A 21479-nucleotide genomic window follows, 5' to 3' on the forward strand; every position below is an offset into this window, starting at 1 on the left:
TTGCGTGGAGACACGTAGGCTTCAGGAGATGACAAGACACGGCACCTCCTGTGAAAAGGCCACCATCCAACTGGCCAACTACACGTACTCTAAGCTCGAGTCTCAAGGAACAAACATCTATTAAACATGAAATCGAAATCTGCCTGAAAAACTATAATGTGGAATGAATTTTTAAGTGAAATAATGCCAACTGGAAAGAAGCTTTTATGAACAGAAAACATCAACTAAAGAGGAACTTTAACAAAACGTAAAAAAAACCCCAAAACTTGGAAAACAAACTCAAGCATTCAGAAATTGCCAAGCTTGAGTGGTGGGACCCACAGCCCTTCACTCAAGACAAGGCTGCAGGCAGCACGTGTCCCCAGAATGACTCACGCAAATCACACACTCCAAAATCCACCGAGAAAGCTTCTCTACTTAGAGGGGACTGTGACAAGTCTCTCATCAAACAAAAGATACCGTCTTATCTATTCAATGACACCTGCGGGAAAACTTTAATTCACTATCACTTCAGTAACCAAACCTTTCAAGAAATACTTAGAGCCCAAGGAGAAAAGCATTCTTTCTAGTTATCACCTTCATGAAAGAAAAATCAAAACCAAGTCCAAATACCTAAAGTTCCGACCATGCAAAGAATGATCAGATCTTTAGACATGGTTGTGACTGAGTCTTTTTTTGCATCAGCTGTCATCAACAACTTCTACTGACTGGATAACAAAATTTACAAAACTAACTCATTCTTTTTTTTTTTTTTGAGGCGGAGTCTCCCTCTGTCGCCCAGGCTGGAGTGCAGTGGCCGGATCTCAGCTCACTGCAAGCTCCGCCTCCCAGGTTTACGCCATTCTCCTGCCTCAGCCGCCAGAGTAGCTGGGACTACAGGCGCCGCCACCTCGCCCGGCTAGTTTTTTGTATTTTTTAGTAGAGACGGGGTTTCATCGTGTTAGCCAGGATGGTCTTGATCTCCTGACCGTGTGATCCGCCCATCTAGGCCTCCCAAAGTGCTGGGATTACAGGCTTGAGCCACCGCGCCCGGCCAACTAACTCATTCTTAAAGGATTTTGGTTAATCAAAATATTTTAAAAGATCAAGTCACAACTGTGGTTGAAAACCACAAATCAGACATAAAGGGAAAAATCACTGCTCTTCAGTAACAGCAAAGTTCCCAAACATCACTGATTTCACGAGCACTGTGTGTATTTTAACGAATCTTCAGATGTGTCAGCTGTACACAGCCATGGGTAAGGGTTCTGGCCCTTTAGTTTCCCTGATTCTAATCCACCATTAATTTTGCAGTCTATTGTGAGTCTACTGTTAGTCTGGGAGAAGGCCTTCCACGTTAGCAGGTGCCCAGCACTTCCTGAACAAATGTCGAGTTCAATAAACACAGCTTCACTAACATGTTTAGGCTCCAAGACTCCGCAGATACTAGGAGTGGAGCTGCAGACACGGCCTCGTAAGAAGCACACCAAGAAAAGGAGTGGCACCGTAGGGCCTCTGGACAGGCCCCGATGTTTAATATTTGTGTCACCGATTCCCGAAAAAGAAAAAGACTGGCCTTGAAAAAATACTGGAAGACATCGAGGTTGAAAACTCCCCAAATTTGCTGAAAGACAGGCATGGTTGCGTCCATGTGTAGAGACGAGTGTGGCGGCCGTCCACATTCCTTGTTTGCTGAAAGACACTGATGGCCACGCCCACGTGTAGAGATGAGTGTGGCTGCCGTCTGCAGTCCTTGTTTGCGTCCAACACCTCTTGCTTCCTTTCGCGGTGTGTGTGTGGGGTAGGGGTAGGGTCAGAGCAGATCTGTGGAAAGGGAGCAGGTGAGCGGGGTCTTTACCGATGGGTGGGAGTGGTTTCAGGTGTCAGAAGAGCACAGAGCCCCGGGCTGGGATTGCAGCACCGCTGTGTTCACCGGTGCCAACTGCAGAGAAGCAGCTTGGACACTGCCTAAGAGCACACTCCAGGCCGGACCGTTCTGAGGTTCTACATCCAGGCACATTTCATGAGCAATAAGAATCTGCAAAGTTTTAACTTTTTGTGACAGCTTGAAACTTTTTGCATGTAGCCTTCAACCTGTTTTTGGTAGCCAGACATGCCGTGTAATTGTTTCACGTGGCCTGGGCAGTCATCCTGATGTTAGTGAATTCTTACATCTCGTGATTTTGGGAGCACTCCCAGTGACAGCAAATTCTTACATCTCATGTGATTTTGGGAGCACTCCTAGTGACGGCGAGTTCTTACGTCTCACGTGATTTGGGGAGCACTCCTGATGTTAACGAATTCTTACATCTCGTGGTTTGGGGAGCACTCCCGGTGACAGCAAGTTCTTACGTCTCGTGATTTGGGGAGCACTCCTGATGTTAGCGAATCCTTACATCTCATGGTTTTGGGAGCACTCCTGGTGACGGCGAGTTCTTACGTCTCACGTGATTTGAGGAGCACCCCGATGTGAGTTCTTACGTCTTGTGATTTTGGAAGTGCTCCTGGTGACAGCGAGTTCTACGTCTTGTGATTTTGGGAGGGCTCCTGATGTTAGTGAGTTCTCACGTCTATGTGATTTTGGGAGCAGTCCTGATGTTAGTGAGTTCTTACATCTCACGTGATTTGGGAGCGCTCCTCATGTTAGTGAGTTCTCACATCTATGTGATTTTGGGAGCAGTCCTGATGTTAGCGAGTTCTTACGTCTCACGTGATTTTGGGAGCACTCCTGGTGATGGTGGCCCCACACCCGGCCTCTGTTCTTGAGGCATTTTATCGGGGTCATCACATTTCTTGGCTTCCACGTATATTAAATGCAGGATTTAAAAATGGTTAAGATAAAATTACAATGTTAATTTTCACGGCTTTCAAGTTTCTTCAATGCCGGTTCAGGTGAACGCTTACTGACATCACGCCTGACTGCTTAGGCACGTTCTGGACGTGGAGATCAGAAGTACGTGCTACGTGGGGGACCGTTTTTCTTTGACAGCAGAGACATCAAGTGAGTGGTCTGCTAGCTGTAGAAGCCTCTGCGGTTTAAACCCAAGAAGAAATCCAGATGCCTGCTGGGTCTGACATTCCCACAGCACTGACCGGGCTGAGTTCTCCAAGCTGCTCCTCACATGAGGGGCGGGGAAGCCCCCGTCGGGGGAGTGGGAGTGGCATCCCCCACGGCACGGGCAGCTTTTGGGTCAGCAGCTTTGCCCCTCCTCTGTCTACATGGAGACCCTTCCTCTACCACTGAAGCAGCAGACGCCCGTCTAACACACTGACGTGCCGGAAACGGCCAGAGGTCTCCACACCCCTCACTCAGTGGCCCCTCCACAGGCTGCACTTGATCCTGGTTCCAGACCACTTGACTCCCCATTACCTGAGTCCCAAAAGGAGAAGCAGCCCCCACCCCATGTATCCCCAGGATGAAGAGAGGCCATGGCAGCCTCCAGGGAGGGCCACGGCAGCCTCCAGGGAGCACCACGGGGCAGGTACCCAGTTCGTCTCACAGGCCCACGGGGGTGCAGCCAACGGGCCCGAGAGACAGGCTTATCTGGGGTGCAGCTGCCTCATCTGCCCCAAGCACAGGGAGTGGCAGAGGGACAGATGTGAAACGAGGCTGTCAAACCAGGGCCGGGTCACGAGGAGCTTCCTGAGGCTGCTGTAATAACCACGCACCATGGCTCAAATGATCCAAATTCACAACCTCACAGCTGTGCAGGTCAGAAGTCCAACATGAGCCTCACAGGACCAAAATCCAGGTGTCCACAGGGAGAATCCCTTCCTCACGTCTTCCAGCTCCTAGAGGCCTCGGGTCCTTGGCTCCGGGGCTCCTCTGACCGTTTCTCCTGCAGGCGCTGATTGTCTTAAGGGCCCAGGACTCACAGAATCAAGCAGGCTTTAAATATTCACAAACATAAAACCCTCTGGCCTCTCTCCCATGCACAGAACAATCCACCGCTGCAGTCTTCCGCTTTCAATACCGTTTGTTCCCGAAGAGCCACATCTGGGGGTTTATGATCACTTTTTATTTCTGAGATATAAAGGATTAGGTTTTGGGGTGGCTGAAAGCTGCTGAGTACATTCAAGACATCTGTCTCCCATTGAGAATTCAACCCCCTTTGATATCGAATGACTAAGAATCAAGTTGTCACCACTGCCTGAAACAGGACTGCATGGGGAACAGACCCTGAGTCCTCCAAGCCCGACCAGGAAACCAGGAGGGAGATGGGATGTGTCAGCAGCTTCCAGGTGGGAAGAGGTAGAGTCCCTTCCTCCTCTCTTCCTGCCCCTGGTCCTAGGCAGGTGGCTGTTCCTTACACAGAACCTTCTGGAATCTCAAATAAAGTGGTCTGGGCTTATAGGTAGTGGTTGAGAAAAATTTTTTTTAGAGAAAACATTTTTGTGAAACAAAAAACAGCTAATGTTCAAAAAGACAGAAAAATGGCAGAGAAATTCAGCACACCTGAAAAAAGGTCTGATCCTCACAAGATAAACTGGTATCTAAAAGTGGTAACCTGAGTTACTGAGACGAGTCTGCCCTGAACAGAACCGTCTGCATTTTTCTGCTACTGTTGAAAATAAACAGGAGCCGTTTTCCTCCTCAAGAAACTTCTGCTGCCTTCTGGATGCAAACAGAATGGCGGCTCTCTCCAGAGGACAGCGGCACCAGGCGGGCAGGGAGGACGGACTCTGGAGGGAACACGAGGACCTGAAGGAAGGGGATGGCCTGTGCCCTGACCGGTTGCGGGTGAGGACCCCACACAGGTGCCACCCATGAGGGCAACTTACGGGAGGACATGGGACATGGTTTCCCAGGAAGGTCCTTCTAAAGAATAGTATCCGAAGGACGGTGCTGCGAGATCGCCCGCCCCAACACCCCGACTGTTGTGGAACCTTCCATCGGGTGGCCTGGGACCCAAGAGGAGAAGCACGCGGGCCAAGGCCCAGGACACAGGAGCGAAGCAGGACCCGGCTGGGAAAACCCCAATTCCACTGACGCGGCCTAAAGCTCTCTAGTGCTGTGGTAACGAGACGCTGTGAGAATCACCAGCCACTCTGTATGTGTGTGTAAGGCCCATGTGCAGCGGACACACAGCACTCCAGCGTTTCTCAACCGGGGCCTGTCGGCGTGGGGCAGGGGGACTCACTCCTCCTCACAACCATGAGTGCCTCCAGACCCTGTCCCATGTCCTTGGGGTGGGCCAGGAGAGCCGGAGGGGCTGGGCGGTGTCGGTCCTGGTGAAGACGCAGGCACGAATCCTAAGCCACAACTTCGACGTGTTCTCACGCCACACATTGCGGACACACCGCTTAATGCTGTTCTAGGTCTCCTTGAATAGGAAGTTCCATGAAAACCACGAGTGCTAGTCTCGAACTAGACACGACTGCACAAGTGCAGAATTCTCGCTCTGCCTCCACCCGCACACCGCAGCTCTGCGGCCCCAGCACGAGCGCCGCCGTGGGCACCAGGGCGCGGTTGGCTCACCTCTGCCCCAGCGCGAGCGCCACCGTGGGCACCAGGGCGCGGTTGGCTCACCTCTTTGTCCATACTCTCTAAATCTTCCTTACAAAGAGTGTACAGCGGCATTGTCTCAGACATACTGGGCTGTCGCTTTCTTCTAGAAGGGCCAGGCTGCTCTCCGTCCGGAGCGTCAGGCAGCTCTTCGCCGAACGTCTGTGGCTGGGGTGGCGGAACCGCTCTGAAAGGAATTTCATAGGCCCCACATGAGGAAGTCAGTTTGAATCGCACTTTTCAGCACCGAGTCAGACTCCTGGCTCTCGGACTAGGCAAACACTCACACCCCAACAGGGAATCACAGGAAAAACGGGATGTTTCGCCAACACGCTTTTCAGAGTTTAATAGATCAGAGGTGGCTAACTGGGCCAGGCTGAGTGGCAAAACATGTTTCTGACTATCCTGTAGAAAAGTAACACCCAACTTCTTTTATCCACAAAACCCCCGTGGGGCAGAGAGCCTCTGCTGGGCTCCAGCATCTCAGAATAAAGGGCAAAGAGACACAGAAGACTAAGCATGTTCTGGGAACCCCCAGGACACGCCATTCACCCTGAAAACAGGGTCTGGAGAGCTACATGGCAAAATACAAAACAAGAAAATGCACCATCTCCGGGCTGCGAAAACAGATACAAAAAATGGTGAAGTGACAAAACATGTCAGTGGGCTGAAATTAAAATCATTTCACAGGTTTGCACAGTGGCTCATGTTTGTAAAGCCAGCACTTTGGGAGGTCAAGCGGGGTGGATCGCTTGAGGTCAGGAGTTCGAGACCAGCCTGACCAACATGGCTAAACCCCCTCTCTACTAAAAATACAAAAATTAGCCCAGTATGCTGGTGCATGCCTATAATTCCAGCTACTCAAGAGGCTGAGGCAGGAGAATCGCTCGAATCCGGGAGGCAGAGGTTGCAGTGAGCCGAGATCACGCCAATGCACTCCAGCCTGCGCAACAGAGCAAGACTCCATCTTTAAAAAAAAAAATTCACAAAAAAACCCAGAAAAAGGTAATTCTCGTGCTTGTATGGTTAAATATTAATATAATAAATCAACTAGAAAGGGCCAATCTTCTGTTTCAAGGATTTTTCTGCTATGTTAAAACCGCAGCTCCATTTGAAATGGTTTTTCTCCTCTGTACATATCTTTCTCGATCTGGATGTGTGAATCTTATTAATATATTCTAATGCATGCCTCTGACTGCTAGAATTTAAGGCAGGCCTCTAGGAAAATGGGTGGTGCTGCCCTCCTCAGAGGCGGCCGTTTCTAGCTGCTGGTTCTTCCCTGAGTGACCAAAGGACGAGACCAGGAGGCACTGAGCGTGCGTCCCAGACATCAGCTCGCTCGGGACAGGCACGAGGATGAGGGGATAAAACCCATCCTGGTGAAGGAATACAGGCATTAAGTCAAAGTCACAAAACTAAAAAGACACAGCTATATTAGGCTATTTACAATGAAGAGAAGATTTTCTGCCCAGAAATCTGAAGGTGCTGATCTGTGCTGTTTGGAATTCAAGACTTCCTGAGCCTTGGCAAAGTCCACTCTTCACCTTGGCCCTCTGTGAACACACGCTTCCCATCCCGCGAGCGCCGCGCTTCCCATCCCGCGAACACGCGCTTCCCATCTGCATTTGGCTGAAACACCCATGTACGTATAACCAGACACACGCAGTTCAAAGCAGTGTTGTTCAAAGGACCAACTGTACTGTTATTTTAAACTGAATTAAACGTTTCAATTAATGTTAAAAACCTGTGATAACTGCTCTACTCCAGCCAAACACCCCACCTCTGAGGTCTCAGAGAAGGCCATGGGGGAGCCTGTGGGGAGTCCGACATCCAACCCCACTGGCAGCAGCGAGGCCCCTCCCACCCATGTGGGGGGGGTCAGGACTGTCACCAGCCCCCAATGAAGATGCAGACACTCCTCCCACCCATGTGGGGGCATCAGGACTGTCACCAGCCCCCACTGAAGGTGCAGACACTCCTCCCACCCATGTGGGGGGGTCAGGACTGTCACCAGCCCCCATTGAAGATGCAGACACTCCTCCCACCCATGTGGGGGCGTCAGGATTGTCACCAGCCCCCACTGAAGATGCAGACACTCCTCCCATGGTGCCAGCGATGACGTGGGGAGCCAGGACTGCCACAGCAACGGCGTCACCCCCATCGCCACAGCTGTCCACCAGCAACAGCGTCACCCCCATCCCCACATGTGTCCACCAGCAACGGCGTCACCCTCATCCCCCACTCTCAGGCATCAAAAAGAGGCCGTGTGGGGAAATGGACTCCTGTCCCGACTGGCAGGAACTAGGGGGCCTCCACTCCTGCTGCTGGAGCATGGCCCAAAAAAAAATGAGCGATGGGAGAAGGTTTAAATAAGATCCAGAGTTTCCTAACATGATGTGAAAAAGGTCCAGGTTTCAATCCAATGTCACTTGCCCCAGCAAGAACCAGGAAGATCTCAAACTATGGAGAAAAGGACAATCAACAGAGGCCAAGCTGAGAGGGCAGAGATGCTAAAATTCATAATGACTTATAGCATCCATGATAAAAATGGTTCAACAGGCAATTGCAAATATGCTTGCAAATACGCAAATGAAAAACACAAAGGGTTGGTAAAGAAATAGAAGATACAGAAATTTTATAACTGAAAAATAAAAACTAAAACCAAAAAATGTCATGGACAGACTAGCAGCAAATGAAGGAGACAGAGGAAGGCTGTGAACCTAAAAATCTAACAGAAATCACCCAACCCGGACAACAGAGGAAATGAGCTGAACAGGAAAAAGAACACAGCTTAGGGACGCACGAGATACGAAAAGCCTCAGCATCCGTGTCCCTGCCGTCCCATGCATGGCAGAGATGGCCTTGAAAAGCAATGGCTGGAAATGTCCCAAAGACGTCAAAAGACATAAACCTTCCAACTCAAAAAGCAGAGTCAAACCTAAACAAAGTAAACCCTCCAAATCTACACCAAGACACCTCATCATCAAACCTCAACTAAAGATAGAGAAAAACCTTGATGGCAATGGAAGAGAAAACAGCTTACCTACAGGAAAAGCGGCCAAAGACAGAAGATCAGTCATCTGAACGACGGAGCCCAGAAGGAAGCCAGATGTTTCTCAGGCCCTGAGAAAAAGGAAGATCAACCCAGAGTCTTATCCCGTGAAAACGTCCCCCAGCAAGGGAGAGACTGCAGAGGGCCCAGGCCTGCCCCGAGAGCATGATGGACACCGCAGGGCAGGTTGGGAGGGAAGGGACCCCTCAGGGAACTCCCGCAAGGACGGAAGCAGGAATCCAGGCAAGCACTGGAGACTCCGCTCTGGTTCTCTAGACCACACCTGACTGTCGAAACAAGTCATAAAAAATAATCCCAAAGCAAGCAGAAGGAAGGTAAGAAATAAGGAGGCTGAAAACCAAAAAAAAAAAAAAAAAAAAAACCAGAGGTAAGTGGAGCAATTCCTTCAAAAACAGAACCAACCACAACTCACCCGAACACAACAGGTCCTGTGAAAAGCCCTGTAACTATTAAGGAAAATGAACATGAAATTTTAAATCTGCAAAAATAAAATCTCCAGGACCAGACGGTCTCACTGGAGAATTCTCCCAAATAAGTGAAAGGAAGGGGCAAGTCTACAGTCTGACCAGGGATGCTAGAGGGTGGACGCTTCCCACCTCACCACGGGAGGCCACCGAGCGACAACAAACCCGGGGACAGACGGCACACAATGTGACAAGTGCAGCCCCACAAGCCTCTCAATATCAACATGAAGACACTTCACAGAAGTGCATCACGGTTACTACACACCACAACCAAGGGGATTGGTTTCTGGGTTGCAAGGTTGTTTTCATGTCCAAAAATCAGTCAATGTGACCACCGCATACTGACAGGCAAAAGAAGAAAAACCACAGACACCAGAATATCAATCAACAAACACCGAAAAAATGCAACACCCACTGGTGTTAACAACTCACAGAAAACAGGAAATCCAACTTGATCAAGGGCATCTCCGGGCAGAAAACCCAGGAACAGGCCACACAGGTGCACCTGAGCACACTTGAGACGCTGGGGCAGAAGCAGCCGTGGCGGAAGACAGCGCCCGCGGCAATGTGGCTGGGGCCAGAAAACCAACCTCAAGAGCATCGCGGTGTAAGATGAAAGACTACAGATCTTTCAGGATAAAACATCAAGAAAATCTCTGGGATCTGGGATTAGGCTACTAGTTAACTTCACATCAAGAGCATGATTCCTGAAAGAAAGAAGTGATAAATAGAATCTTGTGAAAATTAAAAACTTTTGCTCTGCCGAAGACCCTCTAGAGGATGATCTGCCTGACTGGAATTCAGGACTTCCTGAGCCTTGTCAAAGTCCACTCTTCGCCTCGGCCCTCCGTGAACACACGCTTCCCATCCAGCGAACATGCGCTTCCCATCTGCATTTGGCTGAAACACCCATTTACATATGACTGGACACACACAGTTCAAAGCAGTGTTGTTCAAAGGGCCAACTGCACTGTTATTTTAAACTGAATTAAATGTTTCAATTAAATGTTAAAAACCTGTGATAACTGCTCTACACCAGCCAAACACCCCACCTCTGAGGTCTCAGAGAAGTCAAGTTGCTGCCTGGGAGGAAAGGATTTGTAAGCCGCACAGCCAACCAAGGACTAGCAGATGGAACACACACAGGAGGTGATGTTCAGTGGCATTATTCACCACAGAAACGCAAGTCACAGCCACAACCAGCTCAGGACACACCTATCAGAACAGCTGCAATAAACAGCTCTGGCCACGCCACCTGGGTCACTCACCACCACTGAAAATGTGAGATGATGATGCAGGTATTCCGGAAAAGGGTCTGGCAGTTTCTTTAAAAAGCTAAACACACACTTACTATCCAATTTAGCAACTGTACCTACCACTGGACATTTATCCCAAAGAAATAAAAACTTAGATAGGCTAAGTATCCCACATGCAACACGCCTGAGACCGAAAGTGTGGTCTACTTTGGATTTTTGAATTTTGAAATATCTGTGTTACACTTACGGGCTGAGCATCTGCAACTGGTGACCCCAAATTCGAACGCTCAGATGAGCATCTCCTTCCAGGCCACGTCACTGCTCAGAAAGGTGCGAATCTTGGAGCATTTCTGATTTTGGATTTTTGGATGAGATGCTCAACCTGTGCAAACATTTAGAGCAAAGGCTGGAGACAACCCAAATATCCCTGAAACGGGGAACGGTGAAGCCACAGACGGCCCCTCCACACACCACGAGACACGGCTCAGCGAGAGGAGGACATGAACGAGGGGCGCAGAGGCTCCAGGAACCAGCCGAGGGAGAAGGGTCAACTCCAGAAGGCTGCCGACCACCGTCCACAGCACTCCGCAGAGGGCACGGTGCAGGGAGGGACAGCAGGTGGAGGGCCAAGGGTCAGGGAGGGGAAGTGGCTGAGGCCGTGAGGGCTGCAGGGGAGCTGGTGAGGGTTCTGTCTTTCTGTCTGGATGAGCCCCTGTGGGTCCCAGTGATGAGCTTGTTCCCCACTTTCACAAGAGGCAACCACAGGGGAAATGGGATAAAGGGTCCAAAGGGCCTCTCTGCATTATCACTGCGTGTCAATCTACAAATATCTCAAAAAGTTTAACCAAAAAACTGAATGTTCCCACTCACCCGCAGGTCCACAGTGAGCCAGGCTGCCAGCCCAGCACCAAAAAGCTCAAAGCCAGAATTTTAAAAAATGTACAGCATTCAAAGCCTTAGATGAGGACCAGTCCAGGGATGAAGGGCCAACCGCCCTCACCGCCGAGCGTCCTGTCACCATGGGGTCTACACAGGGTTCCGGGAACAGAACGAGGAACCACCACTCTTAGGATGGTGGGCGACGGGGCCACCTCCACAGCAGCACAACCAATGCACACAACAGATGAGGCCTGGGGCCGCGCACGTGCGGGCCTCACCGTAAGCTGGGGTGCCACGGGGAAACTGGGCAACCAATGCACGCAAGAGATGAGGCCTGGGGCTGCTCAGGCGTGGAACCCACCTTGAGACGGGGTGCCACGGCGGAATCACACCAGCGCTGTTACAGGGTGTGAGGGTGGCTGCAGGAGACCACGCTGGACTCGTCTTTACAGGCGGAGTGGTCCTGCAGGCACCAGGGGTCCACACGTGGAGGGGCACTGCGGACACAGGTCTATGTAGTGCAGGGGACTGGGCAGGCGCCACACGAACTCAAAACAAGCAGGGGGGGACTCTTGGATTAAACCAGAAGAAACCACTCTGCCTGTTCCTCCAAGGAGGAGGCCTACAGAGAAAAGGTAGGGTGTGACCAGAGGCGTGGCCGAGCCACACAGGCCCAGGTCCTCACTGCAGCAGGAAAGCCCCACAGAACGCCTGCCGGCCGGTCCCGTTTCCTCAGACTGTCAGCACCATGTCCAGCCTGGGGAAGGAGACCTTCAAACAGGCATTCCTTTTTTCTAATACAAATAGGTAGTTCCATCAATTTTGAAAACTATCAAAAAGCAGAACCCAGGCTCATTTTAGGAGAACTCAGTTTCCAACACGTCCAAGTGAAGGGAGAGACATTTCCTTAATGTGGCAAAGGTGTGCCCGCCTGCAATCACCCAGGCCAGGCGGCCCGCTGCCGCGGCCACAACAATGCTGCTTCCCGCCACCAAACTGATGATTATCACAACCTAACAAATCACATTAACATCCACTCATATAAATGAGCTGGTATTAACTGAAGTAATATTGGTATTTTGGTGCAAATTACACTTTCAAATTAAAAACAGCAAAAGTCAACTTATTCCAATGAACTGCAGCCCAGCGTGCGTCTTCCTTACAAAAGACAGGCAGAGCTGAACGGTGGTTTATGACGTGCCATTCGAAACGTTCTGAACTGCTACTGTTGACGTAAACTATACACATTTCAGAACACGTACACAGTTATCGGCTGCCATATTATTAGTGTCACTCAAGTAAAAGTGTTTGACTTTATTCAAATCTAGCTTACTATCTGCAAGTATGTTTTCAGGTAACAATTATTTTTTTCTCATTGATCTTAGAAATTCCTAGCTCACTTCAAGCAAGGCTGAATTATTAAAAAACCAGTTTTGTATCTAATCTTTAACCACTTTGCGTAGTTTTAAGACAATGAGGACAGGAGCTTGAGACCAACCTGGGCAACATGGTGAAACCCTGTCTCTACTAAAAATACACAAATTAGCCGGGCGTGGTTGCATGTGCCTGTAATTCCAGCTGCTGAAGAGGCATGAGAATTGCTTGAACCTGAGAGGCGGAGGTTGCCGTGAGCCAAGATTGCACCACTGCACTCCAGCCTGGGCGACAGACCAAGACTCCGTCTCAAAAAAATAAATAAATAAAAATGCTGAAGAAAAAATAAGTCAAAGGTTTGTGATTTTACTTTTAATTACGAAAAAAAATTTTTTTCTGAGACAGGCTCTCACTCTGTGGCCCAGGACGGAGTGCAGGGCGCGGTCACAGCTCACTGCAGCCTTGAACTCCTGAGCTCAAGCGATCCTTGTGGGTCCACCTCCCAAAGCACTGGGACTACAGTGCCAGCCCCTGAACATTTCAGTCAACAGTATGAAAAGCAGCGTCTAAAGAACAGGTGCTCTTCACGGTACTGATCGTGTGGCTGCTTTAAACTATGTGAGCGTTTTGCAAAACTGCAATTTCAAAGCTAAATCTCAGCAGTGTCACTTCAACGCACGTATCTGTCCTGCCATTGTGCTGCTACTGATTAGAATTACAGCACACAACAGACCCTGACTTCCTAGCCACGGGGTCTCTGCATCATTCGGCTCTAGGTGGTGCTGGCCTGTTCACTGACTGGCCCACAGCAACCCCACAGGCCAGGCTCCACCATGCTGTTCTCAGAAGAGTCCAGGAGCTTTGTCAACTGGCTGGAGAGTTGGAATTAACTGAGTTAAATGAAGGAATGAGAGCAGCATCAAAGGACGAAGCCCTGATTTACGGAGAGACCTGTTCCCAGTCCCTGGAATCACCGCTGCGGTGAGGGGCTGTGGGCTGGGCCTGAGCAGCTTCAGGGCAGGGCTGGTCACCAGAAGGCTTTGCAGGAGCAAGTGGGTAGTGGGTGGGATCAGCCGTGCCTTCGCCACAGACGGAAGGACGCAGAGCTTCCGGGGGGACACGCGCCGTGCTCATGGCCCTTCTGGACCCTGCCCCTTGCACCCCCTCATTTGGCTGTTCTTGAGCCTTTAAAATAAACTGGTACTGCTGAGTGAAATGTTTTCCAAAGTTTCGTGAGCTGATTCAGCAGATGATGAAAACTGCAAAAGTCTGTGTCTGGGGACCCCCAACCCTGTGGCCAAGCTGGACGGTGAGGGGCCTGGGGGTCAGAGATGAGGGCAACCCTCAGACGAGGGAATGAGCCCGTAGACTCAAGGCCTGATGCCAACTGTGGGTCGTCAGCATCAAAAACAAACTGAACTGCAGGCGCCTGTCGGCCCCGAGGAGCTAGAGCAGCAGTGTTGGAAAGACACCTCGTGTTAAAAGCCCAACCAGCCCGGACAGGAAGCCTTTCTCACGACCAGAAACAACGTCACCATCAGGACGCCTTCTTAATGACAGGCGACGACATCGTCACCAGGACGACACGATGGGAGATGACATCACCACCCAGCGCCTTCCTAACAACGGGAGGTGACACTGTCACCAGAATGTCTTCCTATCCTTCGGGATGACATCATCACATCACTGTGTGGCTGGGGACCCTCTTCCCTGTCATCAGAATGGAGAACCTCGGATTCATCCCCAACCCCCCATCCCCCAGGTCCCAGCGCGTTGCCAGGCTGCCGCACAGGAAGCCACCCTGCACCTGCCCACCTCCCAGTCGCCCGACCCGACTCCTCCTCTTAGCAACACTCCCCACCGTGACCTCAAGGGCTGTGAAATCAGCCGAAAGGGGCACACGCTACTCTCTAGAATCACAAAAGACAAAACACAATCTAAAAACAGAAAACCTGGGAGGAACCAGAGCGCGTTTCCAGAGGGAGTGGCCTCTCCCGAAAGCTGACTGGGCTTTGTCGTGGTGCCTGGCGGGGCCTCCTCACTCACCTGCCCACCCAGGCTCGGGAGCTGCCGCCCACTGTGCAAAGGCCACGCTCTGGCCACCCCTGCTCCTGACCTGGGAGGGCCATGCACTCCGGGCCTCAGCGTCCCCACGCAGGGACAGTGCTGGATCCTGCAAGGGCTCGAAAAGGACACCAAGTCGTACCTCTCCATCTCCCCATTAACCATGAGCACCCGTCTCCCTCCAGCAGCCTGCGTTCTGCACCCGTCGCAGGATTTGAGGCGTTGTGACCTGTCAGAGGGCTTCCAGGGGTGAACACACACCAGGTCTTGGTAGGTGCTCCTCGCCCGGGTCAAGTTTAATCTAGTTAAACTTTTGGTTGAATTTCAAAGCAACAACCACAGAACAAAGACTCATTTAAATCTCCAAGAATGTCCCATGGGGTCTGCAGGGGCCACAACCTCAGGCTGAGGGCTGATCTCCGGTCCACACCGGTAAACAGGCACAGAGGCCACGTGCGCAGGAAGCATCCCCCGGGGCCTGCAATTTCCCCTCTCCAGGGCAGCACAGATCCCGGCTACCAACGCCTTCCAGTCCAGTCAAGTTTCCCTTCCTCACGGTGCTGTTTGCCAACCGCCACTGCCATCACCCCTGCGCCTGCTCTGTGTGGAAACAAAGACGGCAGCCCGGGGTCTGGCAGAGCAACAAACGTGGAGCCGGCAGAGAGCAGCCGGCGAGGCGACGGGGGCGGGGGCTCGAAACCAGCCCTGCTCTGCCCATTCTCTGCTGAGTGTTCCCAGGACCGAGTGCTCTGCGGGGCGGCCACAGGTGTGCACATGCAGGTGCCTGGACAACATCTGAGAAGCTGGTTGTAGGGTTTTGTTTCAGTTTTGGGAACCAAGAGAGGACAGAAGAACAAAAGGACCCGAGAGAGCCAGTGGGGGCGGCGTTCCCACAAGGTGGAAGCGGGAGTCACCGTCTGCAGCCTCCACCCGCCCTCACGTTGGGCAACTGGCGCCATCCCCCCAACGGACCAGAGCAGCTTGAAGAGCCCTCACTAGCTGGGGGCAGTGGCTGCGCCGCCATGTACCTGAAGGAAGAGGGCTCCCGGTGGAGGGGTAAGGAGCTGGGGGGCGCTGGGGGCCCCCGGGCGCCCGTCCTGATGAGCTTCCCCGTGTTGGAGTCGTAGATTCGAACCTCGGGGCCAGGCTGGGCCTTGGGAAGAACCGGCATCGGGTGGAACAAGGTGGTGGGGGGCACACCCTCCCGGTCGGGAAAGGCTGCAGGACTGTTCTCCCTGTCGGAGGAACAGAACAAGGGCCATGAGCGGGGCGTCCGGGCGACGCAGAGCAGGCACCCAGGGACACCTGGCGGGCACTGCCTAGGTGTGTGAACCAACAGCTGTCTGGCGAAGGAACGCCTGGCAGGGATGTGCGGGGTGCGGCGAGGACCCACCTCTTGCTGTGGTCGTCCCTGAGCGGGAAGAGCTGCTCCTCCACCTTGTCCCAGCGCTCCAGGCAACTCCACAGCCAGTCAGGGTTGACCACGTGCAGGTGTCCGCACTCCTGCGCCTGCAGCACCTTCTCTGTGCCTGCGGGAGACCCGGCTGCGTCAGGCTGTCTTGGCCAGCACTGGAGGCTCAGGGCCCACATCTGGCTGCACCCACCAGGGCCCTCACCCGACTGCACCCCACCAGGGCCCAGGGGCCTCACCCGGCTGCACCCACCAGGGCCCTCACCCAATTGCACCCCACCAGGGCCCAGGGCCCTCACCCGGCTGCACCCCACCAGGGCCCTCACCCAACTGCACCCCACCAGGGCCCAGGGCCCTCACCCGGCTGCACCCCACCAGGGCCCTCACCCAACTGCACCCCACCAGGGCTCAGGACCCTCACCCGACTGCATCCAACCAGGGCTCAGGGCTCTCACCCGGCTGTAATCACCAGGACTTGGGGCCTTCACCCGGCTGCACCCCACCAGGGCCCTCACGCCAACTGCACCTCACCAGGACTCAGGGCCCTCACCCAACTGCACCCCACCAGGGCTTGGGGCCCTCACCCGGCTGCACCCCACCAGGACCCTCAACAGACTGTACCCCACCAGGGCCCTCACCCGGCTGCAACCACCAGGGCTCAGGGCCCTCACCCGGCTGCACCCCACCAAGGCCCTCACCTGGCTGCACTCCACCAGAGCCCAGGGCCCTCACCCGGCTGCACCCCACCAGAGACCAGGGCCCTCACCCGGCTGCACCCCACCAGAGACCAGGGCCCTCACCCGGCTGCACCCCACCAGAGACCAGGGCCCTCACCCGGCTGCACCCCACCAGAGCCCAGGGCCCTCACTCGGCTGCACCCCACCAGGGCTGCCCACTGCAGGTTCCCATCTCCCAGGCCAGGGATAAGCAGCCATGGTGGGAAGTGGTGGATCTCAGATGAGGAGCTGGGCACAGCAGGTGACGTGAGCATGTGTTCAGGAAGGGCCCTCAACAGTGAGGCCACAAACACCGAAGCAAAAAGAAACGTGAGCACAATTCCGGGGGAAGGAAGGAAAGCGAAAGAAGGGTCAAAAGCTGGGCAGACACAGGGCAGGGCAAATGGGCACCCGAGGGGCCAAGGAGGACCCCAGCCTGGCCCACCTCCATGCTCAGGAGAGAAGGGCCAGGAGCTGGGCACTCACGGGGCAGGGCAGATGGGCACCCGAGGGGCTCAGGAGGACCCCGGTCTGGCCTGGCTCCATGCACAGGAGAGAAGGGTCAGGAGCTGGGCAGACATGGGGCAGGGCAGACAGGCACCTGAGGAGCCAAAGAGGACCGTGGCCTGGCCCGGCTCCACGCTCAGGAGAGAAGGGCCTGACTGCCCGTGGGAGGCCAGGGCCTGGCTTTCTCCGGGGATCAAGGGTTTCGCTGGGCTCCACGGAAAGCCTGCCCCTGCCCTGCAGCCAGCACCTGCCTATTTCACACTGAGATGGAGCCTTCCATGTACCCTTGATTCAAACGCTTTACTGAGCACATGCATGTCCAACACCACGTGACACAGACTAGAGGCGTGGCCTCAAATAAGACCACACTTGCTGTCAGGGAGCGTGCGTGGACAGGGATGAGCTCACCCCACAAGGCTACCCTGAGCCCTGGAGGCGGGGCCACGCACTGAGAAGCCCTCTCAGGAAACGCCGCCAGGACAGGAAGCGCGATTGGAGGAGCAGAACCTGAAGTGATTTAGGCAATCTTCATTCGGGGAAAATCCAGGTGCTTATGGGAGCATTTTCATAGAATAACTAGAATACTGAGATATTTGGGTTTTTTAAGCACTGGGGTGCAAGTCTTCCTTCAAGATTCACCTATCGCTGAAAGGTTCTGTTTTATTCGGCAGAACTTTCAACGTGTCAGAGCGGCCTGCCCCGTCTGGGACAGGTTTCACCATCAGGAGACAGCAGGCCTGTCCTCCGCTCTCCCAGCCACAACGTGTCCTTCTACGCACGTTTCAGCCAAAACTTTGCACTTAGTTTTCTAACTCAGAGGGTTTGTCAACCTTTTACCTGCGAACTGAGGGCCCCGCATCCTGTTCCTGCCTGGAGTTTTTCCACTACACCCCATCACTGATTCCTTGTTCTCTAATCCAGCCATGGCTCACTCACCCCATCGCTGATTCCCTGCTCTCCAATCCAGCCATGGCTCACTCATCCCATCGCTGATTCCCTGCTCTCCAATCCAGCCATGGCTCACTCACCCCATCGCTGATTCCCTGCTCTCCAATCCAGCCATGGCTCACTCACCCCATCGCTGATTCCCTGCTCTCCAATCCAGCCATGGCTCACTCGCCCCATCGCTGATTCCCTGCTCTCCAATCCAGCCATGGCTCACTCATCCCATCGCTGATTCCCTGCTCTCCAATCCAGCCACGGCTCACTCACCCCATCGCTGATTCCCTGCTCTCCAATGCAGCCATGGCTCACTCGCCCCATCGCTGATTCCCTGCTCTCCAATGCAGCCATGGCTCACTCGCCCCATCGCTGATTCCCTGCTCTCTAATCCAGCCATGGCTCACTCACACCATCGCTGATTCCCTGCTCTCCATGGCTCACTCACCCCATCGCTGATTCCCTGTTCTCTAATCCAGCCATGGCTCACTCACCCCATCGCTGATTCCCTGCTCTCCAATCCAGCCATGGCTCACTCACCCCATCGCTGATTCCCTGCTCTCCAATCCAGCCATGGCTCACTCATCCCATCGCTGATTCCCTGCTCTCCAATCCAGCCATGGCTCACTCACCCCATCGCTGATTCCCTGCTCTCTAATCCAGCCATGGCTCACTCACCCCATCGCTGATTCCCTGCTCTCCAATCCAGCCATGGCTCACTCGCCCCATCGCTGATTCCCTGCTCTCCAATCCAGCCATGGCTCACTCATCCCATCGCTGATTCCCTGCTCTCCAATCCAGCCACGGCTCACTCACCCCATCGCTGATTCCCTGCTCTCCAATGCAGCCATGGCTCACTCGCCCCATCGCTGATTCCCTGCTCTCCAATGCAGCCATGGCTCACTCGCCCCATCGCTGATTCCCTGCTCTCTAATCCAGCCATGGCTCACTCACACCATCGCTGATTCCCTGCTCTCCATGGCTCACTCACCCCATCGCTGATTCCCTGTTCTCTAATCCAGCCATGGCTCACTCACCCCATCGCTGATTCCCTGCTCTCCAATCCAGCCATGGCTCACTCACCCCATCGCTGATTCCCTGCTCTCCAATCCAGCCATGGCTCACTCATCCCATCGCTGATTCCCTGCTCTCCAATCCAGCCATGGCTCACTCACCCCATCGCTGATTCCCTGCTCTCCAATCCAGCCATGGCTCACTCACCCCATCGCTGATTCCCTGCTCTCCAATCCAGCCATGGCTCACTCGCCCCATCGCTGATTCCCTGCTCTCCAATCCAGCCATGGCTCACTCATCCCATCGCTGATTCCCTGCTCTCCAATCCAGCCACGGCTCACTCACCCCATCGCTGATTCCCTGCTCTCCAATGCAGCCATGGCTCACTCGCCCCATCGCTGATTCCCTGCTCTCCAATGCAGCCATGGCTCACTCGCCCCATCGCTGATTCCCTGCTCTCTAATCCAGCCATGGCTCACTCACACCATCGCTGATTCCCTGCTCTCCATGGCTCACTCACCCCATCGCTGATTCCCTGTTCTCTAATCCAGCCATGGCTCACTCACCCCATCGCTGATTCCCTGCTCTCCAATCCAGCCATGGCTCACTCATCCCATCGCTGATTCCCTGCTCTCCAATCCAGCCATGGCTCACTCACCCCATCGCTGATTCCCTGCTCTCCAATGCAGCCACGGCTCACTCACGCCATCGCTGATTCCCTGCTCTCCAATGCAGCCACGGCTCACTCGCCCCATCGCTGATTCCCTGCTCTCCAATCCAGCCACGGCTCACTCGCCCCATCGCTGATTCCCTGCTCTCCAATGCAGCCATGGCTCACTCGCCCCATCGCTGATTCCCTGCTCTCCAATGCAGCCATGGCTCACTCGCCCCATCGCTGATTCCCTGCTCTCCAATCCAGCCATGGCTCACTCGCCCCATCGCTGATTCCCTGCTCTCCAATCCAGCCACGGCTCACTCGCCCCATCGCTGATTCCCTGCTCTCCAATCCAGCCACGGCTCACTCGCCCCATCGCTGATTCCCTGCTCTCCAATCCAGCCACGGCTCACTCGCCCCATCGCTGATTCCCTGCTCTCCAATCCAGCCACGGCTCACTCGCCCCATCGCTGATTCCCTGCTCTCCAATCCAGCCACGGCTCACTCGCCCCATCGCTGATTCCCTGCTCTCCAATCCAGCCACGGCTCACTCGCCCCATCGCTGATTCCCTGCTCTCCAATGCAGCCATGGCTCACTCGCCCCATCGCTGATTCCCTGCTCTCCAATCCAGCCATGGCTCACTCGCCCCATCGCTGATTCCCTGCTCTCCAATCCAGCCATGGCTCACTCGCCCCATCGCTGATTCCCTGCTCTCCAATGCAGCCATGGCTCACTCGCCCCATCGCTGATTCCCTGCTCTCTAATCCAGCCATGGCTCACTCACACCATCGCTGATTCCCTGCTCTCCATGGCTCACTCACCCCATCGCTGATTCCCTGTTCTCTAATCCAGCCATGGCTCACTCACCCCATCGCTGATTCCCTGCTCTCCAATGCAGCCATGGCTCACTCACCCCATCGCTGATTCCCTGCTCTCCAATCCAGCCATGGCTCACTCGCCCCATCGCTGATTCCCTGCTCTCCAATCCAGCCATGGCTCACTCGCCCCATCGCTGATTCCCTGCTCTCCAATGCAGCCATGGCTCACTCGCCCCATCGCTGATTCCCTGCTCTCCAATGCAGCCATGGCTCACTCGCCCCATCGCTGATTCCCTGCTCTCCAATGCAGCCATGGCTCACTCGCCCCATCGCTGATTCCCTGCTCTCCAATGCAGCCATGGCTCACTCGCCCCATCGCTGATTCCCTGCTCTCCAATGCAGCCATGGCTCACTCGCCCCATCGCTGATTCCCTGCTCTCCAATCCAGCCATGGCTCACTCGCCCCATCGCTGATTCCCTGCTCTCTAATCCAGCCATGGCTCACTCACACCATCGCTGATTCCCTGCTCTCCATGGCTCACTCACCCCATCGCTGATTCCCTGTTCTCTAATCCAGCCATGGCTCACTCACCCCATCGCTGATTCCCTGCTCTCCAATGCAGCCATGGCTCACTCACCCCATCGCTGATTCCCTGCTCTCCAATCCAGCCATGGCTCACTCGCCCCATCGCTGATTCCCTGCTCTCCAATCCAGCCATGGCTCACTCGCCCCATCGCTGATTCCCTGCTCTCCAATGCAGCCATGGCTCACTCGCCCCATCGCTGATTCCCTGCTCTCCAATGCAGCCATGGCTCACTCGCC

At 54.0% G+C, this 21479-nt stretch overlaps 1 protein-coding gene across 11 annotated transcripts in view; it reads right to left on the bottom strand.

Annotated features, from left to right (window-relative positions):
* Nucleotides 1-21479, bottom strand: part of LOC105489269 (CTD phosphatase subunit 1) — an 84299-nt gene that overhangs the window by 23326 nt on the left and 39494 nt on the right. For 8 of the 11 annotated variants that reach the window (XM_071085817.1, XM_071085818.1, XM_071085821.1 and 5 more), the window contains 3 exons: nt 15989-16124; nt 15624-15830; nt 5510-5672 (listed from right to left, as the gene is read on the bottom strand). In XM_071085817.1, the coding sequence (XP_070941918.1) occupies nt 5510-5672; nt 15624-15830; nt 15989-16124 (506 nt within the window). The remainder of the gene's footprint in view (nt 1-5509; nt 5673-15623; nt 15831-15988; nt 16125-21479) is intronic. The other 3 variants (XR_011617254.1, XM_011753993.2, XM_024795222.2) reach the window with 1 other exon arrangement.

Source organism: Macaca nemestrina, chromosome 19, assembly GCF_043159975.1.
Source record: "Macaca nemestrina isolate mMacNem1 chromosome 19, mMacNem.hap1, whole genome shotgun sequence".
Lineage (NCBI taxonomy): Eukaryota > Metazoa > Chordata > Mammalia > Primates > Cercopithecidae > Macaca > Macaca nemestrina.